Source organism: Delphinapterus leucas, chromosome 1 (genome assembly GCF_059928025.1).
Source record: "Delphinapterus leucas isolate spDelLeu-1000000601 "Yukka" chromosome 1, BTC_Dleu_Yukka2, whole genome shotgun sequence".
Taxonomy (NCBI): domain Eukaryota; kingdom Metazoa; phylum Chordata; class Mammalia; order Artiodactyla; family Monodontidae; genus Delphinapterus; species Delphinapterus leucas.
In genome coordinates, this window is record NC_143129.1 from 173,689,109 (window position 1) to 173,709,782 (window position 20,674).

The window sequence follows — 20,674 nt, forward strand, 5'->3', positions numbered from 1 at the left end:
TCACTGCCTTCCTGATCATCCTATCCACACAGCACCTGTTTATCATGTGTCTTTCCGGCTAGTGTGCAAACTTCGGGAGAATAGGAACCTTCTCTGTCTTTTCTCAGATGTTTCCCAGTGTTAGAGGGAAATAGCTTATCTTAATAATAGTTCGTTTATTGATAACTACCACAGTTATTTGGCCAAGAAAAACACCTATTTCCAATATACTTAATAGTCATATTTTCTTTTGGACTTTTTAATTACACAAGAAGAATAACTACATTTTTTGAGTGTTTACTATAGGTGTGGTGCTAACAGGTTTGCACGTAATAGTAGGTAATGTAAAATTCATAACCACCCTATAAGTTAAGAACTGTTACCCCCACTTATTGATGCATGAAGGTGTTAAGGGACTTACCCAAAGTCACCGAGCCAGGCAGTAGCAGAGCTGGGACTTGAACCCAAGAGGCTGGCTCTAGTTCACCTACATACTACCTAGCAGGTTTATTGCAAAGAAATCAGAAGATAAGCTTCAACTGTAGTCCTACCCCTAGTGATGCCAACTATTAATATTCTGTGTACACCTTTCCAAATAGTCATAGATATAGATACATGTATGCACATTTGTTGCACAAAGATTGTACTCTGCATTTCTCTCTCAAAAGTACATTGTGAGCATCTTTCCATGTCAAATAAAGCATCATTTTTTAAGGCTGCATTCTACTATATGGGCATTACAATGTTTATTCAATCAATCTCCTACTGTTGGAATTTAGGTTATCTTTGGCTACTGTAATTTTTTTTTTTTTTTGTGGTACGTAGGCCTCTGACTGTTGTGGCCTCTCCCGTTGCGGAGCACAGGCTCCAGACGCGCAGGCCCAGCGGCCATGGCCCACGGGCCCAGCCGCTCTGCGGCATGTGGGATCTTCCCGGACCGGGGCACGAACCCGTGTCCCCTGCATCGGCAGGCGGACTCTCAACCACTGCGCCACCAGGGAAGCCCTCTACTGTAAATTTTTGACTCTTGTAAAAATGCATGAGCTTAATTTCTTAAACTTGAGGGAAAACTGGTTGTTTTCTCCCCCTGCAAGACCAGTTGGCAGTGACCTGTCCTCCATCCCATCTCACAATTCCATCAGTGTCCCCAGACAGTGTCTGCCCTTTCCCTCAGCAGCAATATCTCATGAGGTGTCACCCAACCCACTTGGCTTTTCCTGCCTTTATTCTGAAGACAAGGACTCACTTAGTACTTTGTCTATCGTGTTGTCAGGTTTTTGTCAGAAGGACCCTCCCCAACATTTTCACAGCCCCCAAGGCAATAGCGTTACTATTTGACCGCAGTCTACACCTTCCCCTGCTGCCAGCCCAGACCCCCACCTCCTAGTGCCCCTTCCCCACAACGCCACTGGCTGCAGCTGCTTCATATTGGCAGAAGGCGCAGCCTGTGGGTCTCCAGGCCTCCTTCCCCTGTGGTTACCAGCCCAGGGTCTGTTCCTTCTTCCTTTGGTAACAGCACTTCCACTTCTCCTGGGGCAACCCTTCCCCCAGTTCTCAATCCCTGTGGCTCTAGAGGAGATGTCTACCCCTAGTTGCAGGGATAGACATGTGACCCATGCTTGGCCAATCAGCATTTTAGAGAGCCCTCTTGCCACAGCATCTCAGCAATGGGCGTATGACACAATGAGAACCACTGAGTCTTAGGTCAATTCTGAGCCTTTGGTCAGCACTGTCCAGTTGAATGAATCTATCTTTTGAGGGCGGGATGTACTCATGGCACTGCTGGCGGCCATCTTCCCACTGTAAGGCAAGAGACTACCTGAGAATGAGTCCAAGACAGAGGGCAAAACAGAGCTGAGAGATGGGACAGTGAAACCAAGTCCTAGGAGCATTGTTTGAGCCCTTGGATCCAGTCTTGCTTCAATTTTCAGTCATATTAGCCAATAAATTCCCTCTTCTCCCTGCAGTGGAAGCCCAAAGTCCTAACCACCGGACTACCAGGGAATTCCCTGGATCTCAGTTCTTATTAGGTCACTTCCCAGTTCAGGAAACCGTGTTTTCTCCTTTGCCTTCAAAATAAAATTCAAAGTCCTTTAGCCAGGTATTCTATGTCCTCCATGATCTGGCACCAACTTGCCTTTTCAAAGTTATTTCCCTTTCCCTTCTGTATTAGTCAGAGTTCTCCAGAAAAACAGAACAATAGGAGATTAGATAGATAGATAAATAGATAGAGATCTACATCTACTTATATCTATAGTATTTATCTATATTTCCTATTAGATATCTATCTATCTACCTGAAGAGATTTATTATACACAATTTATCACACAATTATGGAAGCTGATAAGTCCCAAGATCTGCAGGGTGAGTTGGCAAGCTGGAGACCCAGGAACTGGTATAGTTCCAGTCCAAGTCCGACAGCCTAAGAGCCAGAAGAGCCAATGTTTCCGTTGCAGTCCAGTGGCCAGCAGGCTTAAGACCCAGGAAAAGTCAATGTTTCAGTTTGAGTCCAAAGCCAGGAAAAAGTCTTCCTTACTCAAGGGTGGGTCAGCTTTTTGTTCTATTTAGGCCTTCAACTGATTGGACAAGGCCCACCACGTTAGGGAGTGCAATCTTCTCTACTCAGATATTAATATCATCCAGACACATCCAAAATAATGTTTGACCAAATATCTCAGCACCCCATGGCCCAGTCAAGTTGACATACAAAATTAACCATCACGGGACTTCCCTGGTAGAACAGTGGTGAAAGAATCCACCTGCCAATGCAAGGGACACAGGTTCGATCCCTGGTCCGGGAAGATCCCACGTGCTCTGGAGCAACTAAGCCTGTGTGCCGCAGCTACTGAGCCTGTGCTCCAGAGCCTGTGGGCCACAACTACTCAGCCCGCGCACCACAACTACTGAAGCCCACACGCCCTAGAGCATGCGTGCCACAACTACTGAGCCTGCGTGCTGCAACTACTGAAGCCCGCACACCTAGGGCCCGTGCTCCGCAACGAGAGAAGCCACTGCGATGAGGAGCCTGCGCATGGCAGCAAAGAGTAGCCCCCGCTCACCACAACTAGAGAAAGCCGGGGCGCAGCAACAAAGACACACGCAGCCAAAACTTTTTTTAAAAAGAAAATACTTTAAAAATAATAATAAAATGAAATAATCACAACTTCCATCACACACCTTACACTGAAGCTAGACTAAATTACTTAGTATCGTGCATGCAGGTACCACGATTTCTGGTCTCTGTGCCCCTGCTCAGGCTGTTCCCCTTGCCTAGAACAGCTTTCCTGATCATCCAACCTACCTGTCAAGTCCCACTCTCCTTTCCACCACGAACTGTACCTTTTGCCAACACTGTCCTTGTGTCCCTTCCCACCTCTGTGACTCTGCAGATTCAGTGGTTCCCTTCTCTGTTTGCCAAACTCCTTTTCTTCAAGGACTAGCCTAGATCTCGGCTCTGAAAGCTTCGCTGACAACCCCAGGCCCCAATTATTCCCATTACACTTGGTATTTAAAGCATACATATTGGAATCATCTGTATCTGAGCTAACTAAACCATTAGGCCGTGAGCAGGCCGGGGCCTTATCTTATTCACTGTTGTCTCCTTTTACCTAATTTCCTGGCACTCTGCCAGCCCTCAAAAATGTTTGGTAAATAATGAATGAATGAGAGTCATCCACCTCTCCCACAAAGCCTGCTCTGCTTCTTGTCGCCAAAAGTGATCTCTGCCTCTTCTAAACTCTCATAGCACTTATCTGAGGATTTCTTTGGGCCTCACCCTCTTCTGTGATGTTTACCCATGCTTTCTCTGCCTGACTGTAAGCTCCCAGGGGCAGGATCAGTTTGGGGTGCATCTTCATGCCCCTAAAAGTGCTCTTCAGGTGCCTTAAATGTAGTGAGCACTTAAACACCGGCTGAAGGAGAGAAGCCTCAACACTGCATTCTCTGCCAAATGCCAAAGAACGCAAATCCTCTACCTCCTCCCCAGAGCCTGCCAAGGTTACTACAGGAGACTCCATATTAAAGAGGCTCTCCTTTGTGGCCTTCAGTCTTAGGATTTACATGAGAAAATCCTAATTTAAGACTTTCTATGCAGGGACTTCCCTGGTGGCGCGGTGGTTAAGAATCCGCCTGCCAATGCAGGGGACAGGGGTTCTAAGCCCTGGTCCAGGAAGATCCCACATGCCGCGTGCGCCACCAGCACTGAGCCTGCGCTCTAGAGCCCGTGTGCCACAACCAGTGAGCCCGCGAGTCACAACTAGTGAGCCCGTGTACCACAACCACTGAAGCCCGTGCGCCTCGAACCTGTGCTCCACAACAAGAGAAGCCACTGCGACGAGAAGCACGTCCACCGCGACGAAGAGTAGCCCCCATTCGCCACAACTAGAGAAAGCCCGCATGCAGCAACACAGCCAAAAATATTTAAATAAACAAATAAATTTTATTTTTTAAAAAAAGACTTTCTGTGCGATTCATAGGCGATAAAATTATCAAGAAAATCGAGAAAGTGATTATTGTAAAAATCCGGCTACTGGCTGCCTCTAAAGGAGGTTGTAACCTGGAATGGATGGGGGAGTGCAGGGTTGGGGGGATGGTGTTGACAATGTTCTATTTCGTGACCTGGGTGACGATTACATGGATGTTTGCTTTATAAGCGTTCATTGTACTGTACATGTGTTTTACGTGCTTTTTGCTCACGTGTAACATTTCATAAAAATTAAGGTTAGAAATAAATAAAACAAAAATAAAGTCTCACTGGTGTTACTAGAAGGCTGATGTTCTTGTGTAAATTTCTATCACTCAGACGCAAGACTTCCCTTCCATTCTGATTTACTGGCTGCTCTTTCCCTCCTCTGACTGGTCACGGCCCAGGCCTTGCCAGCAGCTCCATTTTGCTGCTAGGACTCCAGATGGGCTCCTGCTTTGGCCTGCCACACCTTAGGGGGCTAGAGCTGCTGCAGCTGCAGCCTACTCCAAGGGCTTCGACCTCACTTTCTGCAGCCCCTCCTGCTGCTCAGCCTTCCTCCTCCACTTTGTGCCGCATCATTTTGCTTGTCCAGGGACCTGGACCCTTCTTGGAGTCAGAGAAAGGAGAGGAACTGACCGAACCTGTTTCCTACTTGCCTTTTCTCTAACCGGCCCAGGCTTGCCTCCTTCCCTTCATCTCTGTTACACATCTCTGGTGGAGATAATCTGGGTCACTGAAGAAGGGTGGATGAGATGAGATAGGGAAGAGAAAAATCTAGAAACAACTGAACGACTTCTTCCCCATCCGGTAGGGTTTGGTAAGAATCCAGAGGCACATGGCACAATGATGAAGTTTTAACTTGAAAATGACCTGAGACTCATGTGGGCTAACTGGTCATGGGCACATTGTCACCAATATTCAACAGTCAGTAGGTGTCTATTATGTACTAGGTACCTTGGAGGCAAAGGTGAACAATAGCCCCCTGCTTAACCCCTTCAGTGGCTTCTCCTGGCTCCTGCCCATCTCTCCAACCTCCTCTGGACCACCCACTCACTCACTCACTGGGCTCCAGCTACGTTGCCCTCTTTGTTATTGCTCAGACACATCTGAGCTTCCTGTGCCTACCCCAGAGCCTTGCGCTCGCTGTTCTCTCTCCTGTTCCGCACGTGCCTGCTCCTTTCCACCCACTGGTCTTTGCTCAAATATCACGTCTTCAAGAAGACCTCCTCCCCACCCAGCTTCAGTGGCACCTCCAACCCACTCTCACACCACACGGCTTTACTTCCTTCCTAGAGCTTATCACTATCCAAAATGATCTCACCTCTTTGTTTTTCTTATTATCTGTCTCTTCCCATTAAAAAGTAAATTCAAGGCTTCCATCACCACTGTACCCTCAGTGCTAGAATATAGTGCACACTCATAAATGACTGTTGAAAAAAATACAATGAATGAAGAAGATACAATCCCTGCTCAAAGAATTAAGATCACGTAGTGGGACAAACAATAATCAAAATAAGTGCTACTATGAGGTATGTACAAGGATCTGGGGGAATAAGAAGAGTATTCACAATAGTTATATGTAATATTTATTAAGTACTTCCTAAGTTCCAGGTATTGTGCTAAGTATTTAATATGTATTATCTCATTTGAAATTCACAAGAACTCTGGAATATAGAAACCCTGATCTCCAACAAAAATGAGGAATGGAGAGGTTAGTAACACGTGGCCATAGTCATACAGCTGGTAGGTGGATTCAAACCCAGAGGTGATCAAGAAAGATTTCCCAAAGGAACGAGGTTTAATCTGAGTCTAGAGGAATTGCACAGACTGGTCAGGCCAGGGTGGGGCGTGCTGACAGAACAGAAAGATTCCTGGTAGAAAGAACAGGCATGTCAGGTTCACAGGCATGGAAAAGCAGGATGCTCAGGGGACAGATGAATTGCACAGACATAATGTTGAACATAAGAAGCCAGACACAAAAGCGTATATACTGTATTACTCCACTCGGTTCAGTAACAGGCAACACCACTCTAGAGCAATAGAAATCATAACAGAGTTACTTTTTGGGGGGTTGATGACCAGGAAAGGGCATGAGGGAGACTTCTAGGGAGCTGTTTAAATTCTGTATCTTCATCTGGAAGGTGGTTAGAGGAGTATGCCCACTTTGGGTAAATTCATCAAGTCATACAAAAGATTTGTGCACTTTACAGGATGTGTGCTATATTTAAACCTTAAAAATTAAAGGTCACTACATCAGTAGTATTGGCCTAAAAACTAAAACACTTGGGTTTTTTTAAGAAGTGTGGAATTTTTTCAATGATGAGGTTTAATGCCTGTGGATAAGGTAAGCAATGAGAAGAGAGATGGGGAGGAGTGGGAAGATAAAAACAGGATTTTATGTGGAGAAATGAGAAGACAGAGCTGTTTGAGAGAGGGGCTCAGAAGGAAAGAACAAGATCAAAGGGACAGCTGAGAAGGAGTCACTCACTGAATCTTCCTTTAGCCAAGCAGATTCAGATACAATAACATTTATTGAATATTTCTGTGCTTTCAGTGCTGTGCTAGGGTGACCCTAGCTGGGAATGAGAAGCGAGACAGGTGTGGGAACTGGAGCTCAGAGAGGTGACATGACTTGTCTGAGATCACACACCTCATAAGTGCTGGAGTTACCCTTGCTAGAAACATCCCATTTGTGCTGGATCCTAAGACAGGGCTCCAAAACACTAAGTACTGGCCCCAATTGAAGGTGGAGTTTTAGCTCAGAGGAAGTGAAGGGGAGGCCCTGGCTGCTTTGGTGGTGTTGGTGGCTTCCTGCACAGAAGACACACCCAGCTTCAAAATCACTATTCTGGGCAGTCAGGTTGTTGCTAGGCACCAAGGGGGCCCTGGAGCTTTCAAGCAGAGCCAGCCAAAGGCAGTTAACCTCACCTCACTGCAATGTCAGGTACAGAACAGAGAAGAAAGCCAGCCACCCCAGTGAAGCCTGAGTGAAGCCTTCTTCTTTTGGGGGGTCTTATTTTCACCATCATCTCCAGCTTTAAACAGGAATTAATAATCTCCCTCCCCCGCCCCCAATGAAATGCTTGTTTCCCATCAATTCTAGTTATTTGTGCTCACTAGAAGGAAGCCCCTTAAGTCAGGCAGTAACCATGTGTCTCCTACAAAAATTAAGCTATTCCTAGAAGACCAGTCACATGCAGGTCCTGTGTTGGAGGCCAAGAGCAGAGATTCCCTCTACGTGGGGTTCACAATCTGCCTGGGGACACAAACTAGGCACCGCATTACAGTGTGAGACTTAGAACAGGGCATGGCACATTGGGTACACAATGCGTATTCGCTGAATGAACAGGGACTTAGAACTAAAGGGAAGGTGTTATAGGAGCTCACAAGAGGGATTCAAATGCTGATTCAAGGCAGAAATCAAAGGCAGCTTCACGAAGGTGACCAAGGCTATCTGCGTCACAAAGAATGAATAGGAGTAGGCTGGCAAAGATCAGGGGAGGCGTAGAGATGGGGCATTTTGGGCCAAGGGAAAATGGCCAATAAATGCATGGTGGTGGGTGGAAAACGCTTAGCAAAATAGTCAACTCATTGTCAAGGGCATTGTACTGAGCTGCCTGTGGAAACTGACCACACGTGGTGCTCCTAGGAAGGCCAGTTACACTTGAATTCTCCAGCAGCCACCACCGTTTTCGTGCACTCCTCGTGGCCCCCACACCAGCCAGAGTTGGCTTCCTTTCCAGCAGCCGGGGCCTGGCACCCACTCACCGCTCAGGGAGTAGCTGCCCAACACATGACATATTTTTCCATGGCTCTAGCCAGTTGCTAGGAATCTCATATTACCTTGTGGTCAGAACACTGGTTTTCACCAGTAGCCATCTGGCAGGAGCATGTTTCAATAACTAGATGCAATTATTCTCTTGTGGAACTGGAGTCAATATAATCACAAAGGGAAAATTAGACACACGAGACATTTTAGAAATGCTTCCCCGCTACCTCCTCTACATTGTCCTCCTCTTGCCCTGTCACTAACAGAATTTAAAGTGTTTAGGGTTCTTTAGAATTGGGGTCTACATTGACTCAGAAATGACAATGACTGGTATTGGTGATAACGAGTCGACTGGGTGGAGAAGGCCAGGAATCATCTCGGGTAGCGGCGATAGAGAGAGGGAATGACTGTACTCCAAACCCCCACAGGGCTCCTGAAACACTTAAAGTTGGTTTACTCTTTAGTATCCAGGCAGTGTGACCTCATGGCAAGGGCCTGGGACTAGAGCCAGACGAAATGGAGATGAACTCAAGCTTCTCCTCTTACTGGGTTGGTTTGGGGTGCGGATTTGCATCTGTAAGTTCACTTCCATGAGAAAGTGTTGGTACCACAGGGTTGCTGGGAGACAGCGCTGGGCATTGTGCCAGTTCTGGTTTGAGGTTCTGGTTCTGTAACTTACCTCTCTAAACCTCACTTATGCTTTGGAGATTTGACTTCATACCTGAATCCTCTACCTTGCTCTTTTTTTTTTTAATATTTTATTTTTGGCTGCGGTGGGTCTTCGTTACTGCGCACAGGCTTTCTCTGGTTGCAGTGAGTGGGGGCTGCTCTTCGTTGTGGTGCGCGGGCTTCTCATTGCGGTGGCTTCTCTTGTTGTGGAGCACCAGCTGTAGGTACGCGGGCTCAGTAGCTGCAGGCTCAGTAGTTGTGGCGCACGGGTTGAGTTGCTCTGAGGCACGTGGGATCTTCCTGGACCAGGGATCAAACCCGTGTCCCTGCATTGGCAGGCAGTAAACCTCTGTATGTTGACAGCAAAAGACAGCTAAGGGTTACTGGACATGAAAAATATACATACTAAACATGCATAACATATTTTGTGTAAATAAAAAGGGATATACGGGGATGTCGGTCCAGTGGTTAAGACTCTGGACTTCCACTGCAGGGGGCATGGGTCTGATCCCTGGTTGGGGAGCTAAGACCCCACATGCTACACGGCATGGCCAAAAAAAAAAAAAGTGGGGTGGGGATATACATATTTGTGTGCACATGCATGTATATCTGCTTACATAATTTATATTTTCTGGAAGGATGCATAAGAAACTTAATGGGAAGAGAGCCTTTAAATTTTCCATTTATACCCTTCTATACTATTGGACTTTTCTATACACATGCAAATGTATTTTATAACCTTAAAAAATGTCAACAGGAGGGCTTCCTTGGTGGCGCAGTGGTTGAGGGTCCGCCTGCCAATGCAGGCGACATGAGTTCGTGCCCCGGTCCGGGAAGATCCCACATGCCGCAGAGCGGCTGGGCCCGTGAGCCATGGCCGCTGGGCTTGCGCGTCCGGAGCCTGTGCTCCGCAACGGGAGAGGCCACAACAGTGAGAGGTCCGTGTACCGCAAAAAAAATAAATGTCAACAGGAGTTACCATTTGGACCCTTTTTGGTTTTTTCATACTTTTTGTGTGAAATGAATCTAAGAAATGTTATTTTCAATGGTAACATAAAGGTGAGAAAAGCCAAAGAAACATCTTGCACACAGGAGAGTGCAGACATGACGGAAAAAGCCCAAGGCTAAGGGGACAGAAATCCAAGGCTCAGATTCTAGCTCTACTACTTATGAGCCAAGATACTTAACTGCCGGCTCTCAGTTTTCTCATCAGTAAAGCAGGTGTATTTACCTGAATAGGTAACCTCACACGAGTTAGGATTAAATGAATCAAGAATGCATCTAGTCTAGATCCTGGCACACAGTCAACCATCCCAATAAAACATTCTCAAAGTTGGAGGCATAGTATTAATTTTCCTACCAAAACACTTCTGAAGATTTGCCAGAGTAAGTGGCATTACCCAAACACATAGAGGAAACATACTGTACAACAGGGGGAATATAGCCAATATTTTGTAATAACTGTAAGTGTAAAATAACCTTTAAACATTGAATAAGAATTTTTTAATTAAAAGAGAAAAAAGGAACCATAAAGCCCAATTCATACAACTTTTCCAATAGCTTTCTCAATTCAACATTAACCTTAAGAGACCATGGACCTGAGGGTAATCTGTGGCATGTCTAGATGAACTCTCCTCCTTAAAACCAGTGGTTTTCAACCAGGGGCAAACTTGCCCCCAAGGAACATTTGGCAATGTTTGAAGACATTTTGGTTGTCACATCTCGGGGGTGTTACTTTTAACTAGTGAGCAGAGGATAGAGATGCTGCTGAACGTCCTATAATCCATAGGACAAGTCCCCACAAAAGGGAATTACCTGGTCCCAAAGTGCCAAGGTTGAGAAAAACCAGTGCTAAGTGCACTCAATCCAGGAAACCTCAGCTGTTTTGTAATAAAACCCGCAAAGTGAAAACTTTTTGGTCCACCTGTAAACTCTGGCCCTTTACTTGCATGCTAAATTCTAGGCCATCAAAGCAGCTGAGAAACTGGAGCAGGTCAGGAAATTCCTTAACACCAGGAGTTCCTAATGCCTGCAGACTAAAGGAAATACCTTCAGAATGTTTGGAACAAACTGAAGTACTGAAGATACAACACTTAGAGTTCCTCCTTTGCCAATGTTAAATTTTACTCTTTGCAAAAGGTGCACCTTCTGTCCAGTGATCTCCTACTCCTAAAGTTCAATTAAAACGCCACTTCCCTTAGCTATTTCCTCTTTGCTTTTAACATTTTTTTTCAATAGATCTTTATTGGAGTATAACTGCTTCACAATACTGTGTTAGTTTCTGTTGTACAACAAAGCGAATCAGCCATATGCATACACACATATCCCCATATCCTCTCCCTCTGGAGCCTCTCTCCCATCCTCCCTATCCCACCCCTCTAGGTCATCATGTTTCTTAGTGCTCTCGCAAAACCAGATGCCAAAAGGAAAACTAGCTTTACTCTAGCATGTCTAATGATATATTTGTATAGCTTCTTCCTCTCCTCAAAAACTATGCATTTCTTTCAAACTTGGTTTTATAGTATTTATATGCTAGCATCTAGAAGAGTCCCAAAGGCACATGAAGTACTAAACAAACATCAGCAGAATCAACAGGAGTTCCAGCATGGAGTTAAGCAGCCCCTATCCCAAAAGATTAGTTTCCGAATTGGTACCAAGTGTGTTACAGGAACGGATCTACAAATCCCAAAGCCAGGCCGCAGAGACAGAAAGGTTCCTCAAGACTGGGTCATGCTGGGGAAGCAGCTGCTGTTCCCTCTCTGCCTGTCACAACCAGAGATACTGCTCTGTCTCAGCTGTCAACCAAAGTACAGGCCTCCACACACACAAAGCCAGGATGGCCTCTGTTTCGGGAAGAGCAGAACTGTCAGATGGTTGAGTGAGTCCTCTTACAGGAAGACGAGCTGTAGAACAAAGGTGATGAAAATGGAGAAAGAGCAAATCAAACAGCCCTGCCTGAGAGTTACCTCTTATGACCCTGTTTTACGCCTCTCAGTTTTGTCCAATTTAAATTCTGACTTTGAAAACAAAGGCCAGGCCTGTTCCTATTTCCCAGCTCAGCGAATGCCACACAGTTCTTATCTCGAGCTCACATCTACTCCTGATAATTATCTCACCTTTCTCAAATGCTGACTACTAAGAGCTAAACTGGTAAATCATCAAAGGACATTTTTCCTAAAAACAGAGCTTTAATATTTCAAGGACATCCCAAATGAGTTACTGGTGGGGTTACAGAAGCTTCCATTCATGCCACCACAACAAGAATCAAGAATATTAAAGTTGAAGCAATTACCTCTTTGGATACATAAAAACATGCTTTAATATATTAAAGCATGTCACAAAGTACAAAAAAGGAGGCATTCAGCAGAGCAAAAACAAGCAGCGGGCTGACTGTCCTTACAAGAGGGCAGGGAAACTCATTCTGGAGTTCACAGTCCCAGGTAATAGAGCTGCTTCAGCCAAAAAAAGGTTTTGGTTAATTCTTATTACAGCTAGTCAAATGCAAGCTCAAAGAAAACCGAAGTTCAGATTTCCCATGACTGCAGTTGGATCTTGTAACAAAGAGAGCCTTTGGTTACTTCTCACATGTAGGCTGGGCAAGAAGCAAGCAGTAGGATTTAGCCAGTGACTCTGACCCCAGGCTGACATCTCTGTGCCCAAGCTCTGAGTTCCTCAGGGAGGACGGCCTGGAATTGCTCCTGCACCAGTATTTCCACAATCTGCTCCTTTGTGTAAATATCAGGTCTCAGCCACTGTCCAGCAAGCTCCTGGAGATGTCTGAGGACATCCCTGGGGCCAGCTGCATCCTCATAGCAGAACTGCCGGAACCTCTGCCTGGAGGCTGCAGGGTTGAGAGGACTCCCTCGGGGCACAGTCTCAGGGTCTTCTTCAGAGTCTTCATCGAGGCTCTCTGGTGGAACCTGGACCTGGGGAAGTGTTATCAGGACAACTTCTGGCTCCTCAGCCATCCTCTCATTTGGTGATGACCTTACTTCATCATTCTGGATTTCTCTATTTCTTTGTATCTCTGGGTACCCTTCAGTCTCCATTCTAGAACTCTGGAAAAGGATTTCTCAGACTCCTAGGCACAAAGAGAAAAGTCAGGGTCAGCAAAAACAAAGGATGTTAAAACCTCTTTGATCACATGGATCTGGTCCAGACCTAGGTTCCATCAACTTTTCAAACTTAACGGGGTTTCTTAATAAAGCTACTAAGGGACTTCCCTGGTGGTCCAGTGGTAAAGAATACGCCTTCCAATTCAGGGGACACGGGTTCGATCCCTGGTCAGGAAACTAAGATCCCTCATGCCGAGGGGCAACTAAGCCCACGCGCACCACAACTACAGAGCCCACATGCTCTGGAACCTGCACGCCACAACTGCAGAGCCCATGCATCCTGGAGCCCGCGCACCACAACTAGAGAGAGAAAACCCACATGCCACGACTAGAGAAGCCCGCATTCCTCAACAAAGATCCCATGTGCTGCAACCAGGACCCGATGCAGCCACACACACAAAAAAATAATAAATAAATAAACTGTTAAAAAAAAAAGCTACTAGAAATTCTGTTTTTGTTTCCTCTTGCTGGATCAACTGACACAATTGAGAAAATGTATCAGTAGTTTGCCAAAATGTAAGATGTAGATTCTCAAAGAAGAAAGAATGAAGAATGCTGGCCTTGCTAGCTGGAAAATCTTTCATCCATTTTTTTCCCCCAATACAAACATATACGCATATGATTTGTAGGGGAAATCTTTAAAATCATGGGTGTTTGCTTCCTCCAGCCACTTTTATGGAGCATTTGCTATGTCCAAAAGCAAATTATGAAGAAGTGCTAAAATAGAGGAGAAAAAGGTCTGTTCATTTACATCCAACTCTACTGTCTTTTCCATGTCCCTCCCTCTCTTTCATGAGAATGAAAGAATAGCAAGTGTTTAAAATACTTTAGGGGACTTCCCTGGTGGTGCAGTGGTTAAGATTCCATGCTCCCAAGGCAGGGGGCCCAGGTTCAATCCCTGGTCCGGGAACTATATCCCGCATGCATGCCCCAACTAAGAGTTCACATGCTGCAACTAAGGAGCCAGCGACCCACAACTAAGGAGCCCGCCTGCTGCAACTAAGACCCGATGCAACCAAATAAATAAATAAGTTTTTTTTTAAAAGGTACTTTAGGAGCTACCATCAGGGTGGAGTCTAAGGCAATTTAAAAAAAAAAAAAAGGAAAAAAGCCTTTATGTTAAGATCAAGATCCTAAGCTCCCACCGTGTATGGGAAATTGAACTTGTCAGAAGCCTAGCAGCATACATTTCTGACTCATCGGTTGCTTGACAGCTCCAGGATTAGCAAACCAGCTGTAGTGGGAGGAAGGAGGATGGGGGTCAGGTGGGCAAATCAAATACCTGTGAAATGTTGGGAAAAAAGGTTTTGCTTCATTTGGGCTAGAGCCCCAGTCCAAAGAGGGATTATTTACAGGAAAACCACAACCTATGTTAATTTATTTAAAAGAAAAAAAAAAAGAGAGACTTCAGATGACAGTATAGAAATGACTATATTAATTTTCACACAAGGAATGTCCAATCATAGATCATAATCCCTGTGATGAAGCCACTTTACAAGGATCATCTTTTTTAAATTAACACCACCTCCCCCAAGGATTAGTCCTTTCCTACTCTATATTGCAGAATTGTTGATGTTTAAAATCTCTCCTGCGTCAAAGATTCTCAAATGTTTCCTGCGCAACAACTGACAGATGCCAACAATCACAACACTGACCAGCTGACGTGAATTAAATGGTTCTCTGCTCCTAATCACCTGTTCTCTAAACATTCACTGACCCATTTTCTAGGAGCCTTGAATTGATTCTAGACCCCATCACGGAGATATTCTTGGAGTACACCACTTCTTCTCATGCTATCTGCATTTTTATGCAATCGACAGGGTGTGCTCATCCCCAAAAGTAAGTTGTTAACTAGTCCAGGTGATAAGAAGGACAAAAGCAGAATATCTCCAAATCTCAGGGGTGCCTTCAATTAAAAGGAAATATTTAGTCAAGGAAAGGTTGGATGAAACACTGTAGGAAAGCAAAATCTTGGGAACAACTTAAGCCATCAACAGGGAGATGATTCAATAAAGTACTGTCACCCACTCCGTGGAATACTATGCAGCCTCGTAAGGAATGAAGGAGGCCCATGAGAGCTGATATGTAAAGCTGTCCATAACACAGCACCCCGTGACCAAGGTGCAGATCAGTATATGTAGTATGATCCCATCTGGGGAAATTAAAAATTAGCATAAGCATATATGACCTGATATATCCCCAAACAGTACCTGGAAAGTTATCAAAGAAATTCCTTTTACTTCTGAGGAGCAGCAACAGTGAGAGGGAAACATTTTTCTTATATCTTTCTGTATTGTTTTCTTTTTAACTACACCTATATTACTTTCGCGACAACTCAAGAGGAAGAAACTTTTCAGGTTTTCCCCTCCTGCTCAAACCCTTTCTGCGTGAAAACCCCTAATCCACTTAGAAAAACACCCTTTTACTAATTCGTCTAGTTCCTAGCACCAGAAGTTTTTACAAGCTCGACTTTTAGGAACAGTCTCAATTGTCAGTAGGCCAGTTTTCAAGGTTGGCTCTGAAAGATGGACCAGCTCCACGATTTACCCAGCTTCTAAATCCTATCCGTTTTAGAAGCCCCCCTGCCAGACAGAATGCTTACCCTCACCAGTTAATAACTCCAGTTTACGGAAACCGTATTTCCTACCTGACACTCTGCTAAGCGTTTCACATTCTCTACGTGATCCTCTTAGCCACTCAGGTTAAATTCTTGATAGGACTCTCTACCGCCCCGGTTATCTCCATTAACGGCAGCCTCCGCCGCTACATTTGTTGAACTTTACAAGCCAGATACTGCGCAACAGCTTTCCCTCATCCAGTGCTCCCAATGACCCAGTATGACAGTTACTGTCATTTCCACTGACAAACTTAGGCTCGGAGAAAGGGGACTTGCCCAAGGTCACAAGGCTAGGAGGTGGCGGGACCACTCAGCCCAGTACAAAAATCCCCGGCGTCTCCGCAGGGATCTGAGCCCGACTCCTCCCACCACCTGGGCGCGGCTCAGAGGGCCGAGGTGCGGCCGGAAAAGGCGCGTCTGTGGCTCCAGAGCTGGGAAGTCCTACTCCTCCGGGGCTGAAGCGGGGCCCAAGGCCACGGCAGGCCGAGCAGCCGGCACACCCCGCGGACAGGGGCTCCCTGCTCCTAGGGCCGTCCGCTCCCACCCGACGGTGCGCGGGAGAGGGGAGGCGCCGGGGTCGGGAAGGGGAGTTCACCTGCGCAGGTGCCCCTCCGAGGGCGGGGAGACGGGGCGGCTGGCGATGAGACGCGAAACCCCGCTGCCGGCTGCGGGAACGAAAAACCAGTTTCCCGGCGCCAAGCTTTGTAGCCCGCCGTCGGAACCGGAAGTCGCGCCCCGCCCGGAAGCTGGGAGCGGAGGGGGAACCGGGTTCGCGGCGCCCGGTCTCTCTAGGCCTTGGCGGTGCTCCGCAGCTTCATGATCTTAACCCGTTCTGGTCTCTTGGCCTCCCTCAGTCCCCAGTTCTCCCGACCGTGCGGAGCTTTGGGTACGGCCTAGGAGGTTTTCCGCTGTGGGGAAGGCCTTTGTCTTTCTGAGCCGCAGTTTGCCCAGCAAAATGGAAAGAGGATGAAGCAGGAATCGAGACACTCCTGGAGACTGCTGGCAGCTGAGTCAGCGCCCCACCCTGAGGTTACACCCTTAAGCCTTTGCACCACCCAGAGGAAAGAAACCAAAATAAGAGGGCTGGCTGGCTGGCTGGCTGCTGTTGGCTGTCAGTGGTCTGTATGGCTTCCCGTGGAGTCACTCCAGATGGACAGAGGGCGCAAGTCCGTTAGGTGTCTCCGTGTACCCAAAGAGACCCCCCACCCCCCAGATAGTGAGCATGTGCCCGTGGAGCTTTGACAGTCTGTCCAAGGGGAGACCCCGTGTGCGTAGGAGGTGGAATCTTAGCCCTGTGTGTCTCTGGATTCCAGACTTTCCAGTTGCCATGGTTAAGAACTGAAATTTAGAATTCTTACTAAGCTGGTTTGAGTCAAGGCACACAGGTTAAATAGCACAGCCTGTAAGAGAAGGTGCAGAGATGCGAACCAAGGCAGACTTCCCAATTCACTTTTATTTCTGAAGGGAAGGGACTTGGCCGTCCCGTTCTCCTTCCAACTGGCCTATCCAAAATGGAATGGGCTACGAAATTAAGAGGGGCACCTCAGTGCCTCCTGCTGGGTTATCACCCCAGAGCCAATGTCCCTGGGGAAGGGAAAATGTGCCATTTGTCTTCACAGCCACCACTGGTCAGTAAACTCCTAGATGGCCAGGTACTCGAGTTGGTGGTTGGAGAACCAGAGCTCCTTGCCATGGCCCTACCCCCACCTCCCCTAGCGACTGTGGGCCCTTCTCCCACTCACTCCTACAGTGCAGTCACCACCTTTACCTCCTCTTAGCCTTGGTTTCCCCATCTGTAAAATGAGGGGCATTGAACTAGAGTAAGGACTTCCAATTGTCATTCCTCCCCTTCAGTTCTTTTTTTTAAATCACATATCTATCCAGTCTTTTATTTAATCCATCTTATTTTTTATTTTGTTTTTGGCCACACCTCGACACGTGGGATCTCAGTTCCCCGACCAGAGATTGAACCCATGCCCCCTGCCGTGGAAGCACGGAGTCCTAACCACTGGACTGCCAGGGAAGTCCCTGCCCTGCCCTTCTAAAGGCACCCATCCCATTCCTTTATAGCCTGTTACCCTGTTTTTATTACCTGTTCATTATTCTATCTCATCCACTAGAAGCAGGGTCCACAAGGCCAAGGACCTTGACTGTCCTCTCACCATGCTTCCAACACATACAATTGAGCATGGGCTGGGGAAAAGTTCACTGAATGAATAAATGGGTAAGTGAATGAACAGAGAAGGCTTGGATTTTATGATAAAGCTAATCTGATAAAGACCAGCAGGGACATAGATATAGTTTAACAAAGTTAGGTTGGTTTATTAACTTGCTGCAGCCAGGGAGACAACACCCAGAGGAGCCAAACAAAGGAAGAAACAGGGTTATCATAGGGTTAGGGGGCAGGGTGGAATTTAGGTGGAAATGAAATGAAGCAGTGTTGATAGGCTCAAAGCAAACCTAACTGTGTGGAGAGGGGTTAACATTTGACTTGGGCTGAGAAGCGAACTCATGGTCTTGTTTCCTTGGACACCACAAAGTTAAGATCAATATAGAACTACTGTGTCCAGAAACCCCTTATCTGAAGCTCTGCACCTGGGCTGGTAATCCAGGCTGCTTCTCTGTGTCAAATCTGGCTCCAACCCACCAGACAAGAGGGGAATGTTCTGTTCTCCCTGACATGATTTCAAAAAGTTTCTGACAGTCTCTGGTTTTAGGGAATGAGGTTTCTCAGCACTGTCTTTGGTGTTAATTGACAAAAGAAGGTTTGACAGCTTCATGTTTCACAGGAGTCCCTTGATGCCTCAATCACTTGGAAGTGAGGGCCATCGAGTACTCCAGGGTTCCCATGGCACTATGACCCCAGCTCCCTGGGCCCCATACTACTCTGGGCCTTCATTAGAACAATGAACCAAGTCTCCATCCATGCTTCCCGTCCAGACTAGAATCTCGAGGGTCCGGCCCAAGCCAGGGTCATTCTCCGCTGCCCATGCCTGGCACAGAATACCAGCAGCTGCTCAGTCCATGTCCATTGAATCTAACTGTTGATAAGCTTTCTTTCTTTTTAAAAAATTTTTTTAAATTGTGGTATAGTTGATTTACAATATCGTGTTAATTTCAGGTTACAGCACAGCGATTCATTTATACGTATATATGTATATATCTATTCTTTTTCATATTCTTTTTCCTTATAGGTTATTACAAAATATTGAGTATAGTTCCCTGTGCTATACAGTAGGTCCTTGCTGACTATTTTATGTATAGTAGTGGGTATATGTTCATCCCAACCTCCTAATTTATCCTTCCCCCCACCTCCCTTTCCCCTTTGGTAACCATAAGTTTGTTTTCTATGTCTGTGTGATAGATTTTCTAAATGGAAAGAAAAAGAAGTAGATGGAAAAAAAAGTGGATGGAAGCATATCAAAATGATAGAAGTATCTGTGTAAGAGAGGTGGGAACGTGGGTGATTTTTACAAATCTTTCCCAAAGTGGAAGTTTCTAAAACATAACCAGTATGAATGTTCTGAAAAAAGAAGATATAATAGAATTGTTGACTCTTAAGATTTAAAAAGTGAATTTTTTTAAGGTGACCATGTTTTTATTTTTCTTTTTGAATTAACAAAAAAACTTTTTTTAGTTAAGGTAGAGTTGAAAAAAATGAATTATTGACACTTCAATGATTTTAAGATGAGAACTAAGTTGTTGACATTGTGGTTAAAAAAGAGCATTGCCACGCTGATCTTTATCACTTTTATTTATTTATATTTTATTTATTTTTTAAAATTTATTTATTTATTTATTTTTGGCTGCATTGGGTCTTCGTTTCTGCACGCGGGCTTTCTCTAGTTGTGGCGAGCAGGGGCTACTCTTCATTGTGGTGCGTGGGCTTCTCACTGTGGTGGCTTCTCTTGTTGCGGAGCACGGGCTCTAGGTGCGCGGGATTCAGTAGTTGTGGCACACGGGCTCAGTAGTTGTGGTACATGAGCTTAGTTGATCCGTGACATGTGGGATCTTCCCGGACCAGGGCTCGAACCCGTGTCCCCTGCATTGGCAGGTGGATGCTTAACAACTGCGCCACCAGGGAAGCCCCCTTTGTCACTTTTAGAAGAGAATTGAAGTACTGACGTTGTGCATCTTCAAAAAGTGGATTGTTCTTCATGATTTAGAAAACAAAAGCAAAAAATTGTTGGTGTTGATACTCTAATCATTACTCAAAAAATTAAATTATTGTCTATATAGTTTTTAAAGGATTTGAATTGTTGATTCTTGGAAATTTTAAAAAAGAAACTTGAATTATTCATTGAATTGTTAGCACTCTTAGGCAAGATGTCCTAACTCCCTGTTGACCATACATGAGGAGGGTGTCATAGAAGCTCTCAGCCTTCCCCTGAAGCTGGGTGGAGGACACTTGAGGGTCCATCGCCCAGCCACAGTGTGGAATTTTACATGTTTGGCTGCCCTTTGTCCTAAAATTGTTTTGGAAAATTGTCTAAGGGCTCTTCCCTGACCCACTGGGAAGAAGTAGACACTGCAGTGCCCTGGGAGCGCCTGACAGTTGCATATGTCATTCAGCATTGTCTCCATACAAATGATTAACATGTCCTGGCTCCAGAATTTCTCCCATCCTCCTCCACTCTCCTGTGATGCAGAGGTCTCTGCTCTGCTGGACTCAGTTCCTTCCTTGCCCTCACTCTGGCCTTGTCAGACCGGTTCTTGGGCTTTTGTAGGAGCTGGAGTGGGGCTCAGGACTGGAGGAGAGGGTTTTGGAGGAAAGAGTTGAGATTCCAGGGGTGGTTTTTGGAGAAAAATGTGTGGCAGTTGTAGTGTGTGGAACCAGTGGATGGGAAAAGAAAAAAAGGGAATTTTAAGAGATACTGTTGATACAATCACTTTGGAGAGCAATTTGGCAATTGGTAAAGTTGAAAATGAGCACACTCTCCCAGTCAGCCATTCCACTTCTCGGAATATGCCCTAGAGCCACTCTCACATGTGCACCTGGAAATATGTCCAAGGATGTTCACTGAAGCATTATTTGTAATCAGAAAAAATTGGCCCTGCTC

The 20,674-nt window shown here is 45.8% G+C and overlaps 1 protein-coding gene across 5 annotated transcripts; it reads right to left on the reverse strand.

Moving 5' to 3' along the window:
- Positions 1 to 2,232: 2,232 nt before the first annotated feature.
- LOC111163418 (SCAN domain-containing protein 1-like) lies at positions 2,233 to 16,609 on the reverse strand. 5 transcript variants are annotated; one of them, XR_016388662.1, is made up of 3 exons: positions 16,210 to 16,609; positions 12,175 to 12,963; positions 2,233 to 9,231 (listed from the first exon to the last, which is right to left on the reverse strand). XR_016388662.1 is itself a non-coding variant. In XM_089899448.1 (2 exons), the coding sequence occupies exon 2, from the start codon at positions 12,929 to 12,931 to the stop codon at positions 12,500 to 12,502; it is 432 nt and encodes a 143-aa protein (XP_089755574.1). In that variant the 5' UTR covers positions 12,932 to 12,963; positions 16,210 to 16,609; the 3' UTR covers positions 10,358 to 12,499. The 5 variants fall into 5 exon arrangements, 3 of the variants coding, with proteins under 3 accessions (XP_089755574.1, XP_089755576.1, XP_089755581.1); XR_016388663.1 differs by lacking the exon at positions 2,233 to 9,231 and adding an exon at positions 10,358 to 11,785; XM_089899448.1 differs by lacking the exon at positions 2,233 to 9,231 and having other exon boundaries at positions 10,358 to 12,963.
- Between the last annotated feature and the right edge of the window lie 4,065 nt (positions 16,610 to 20,674).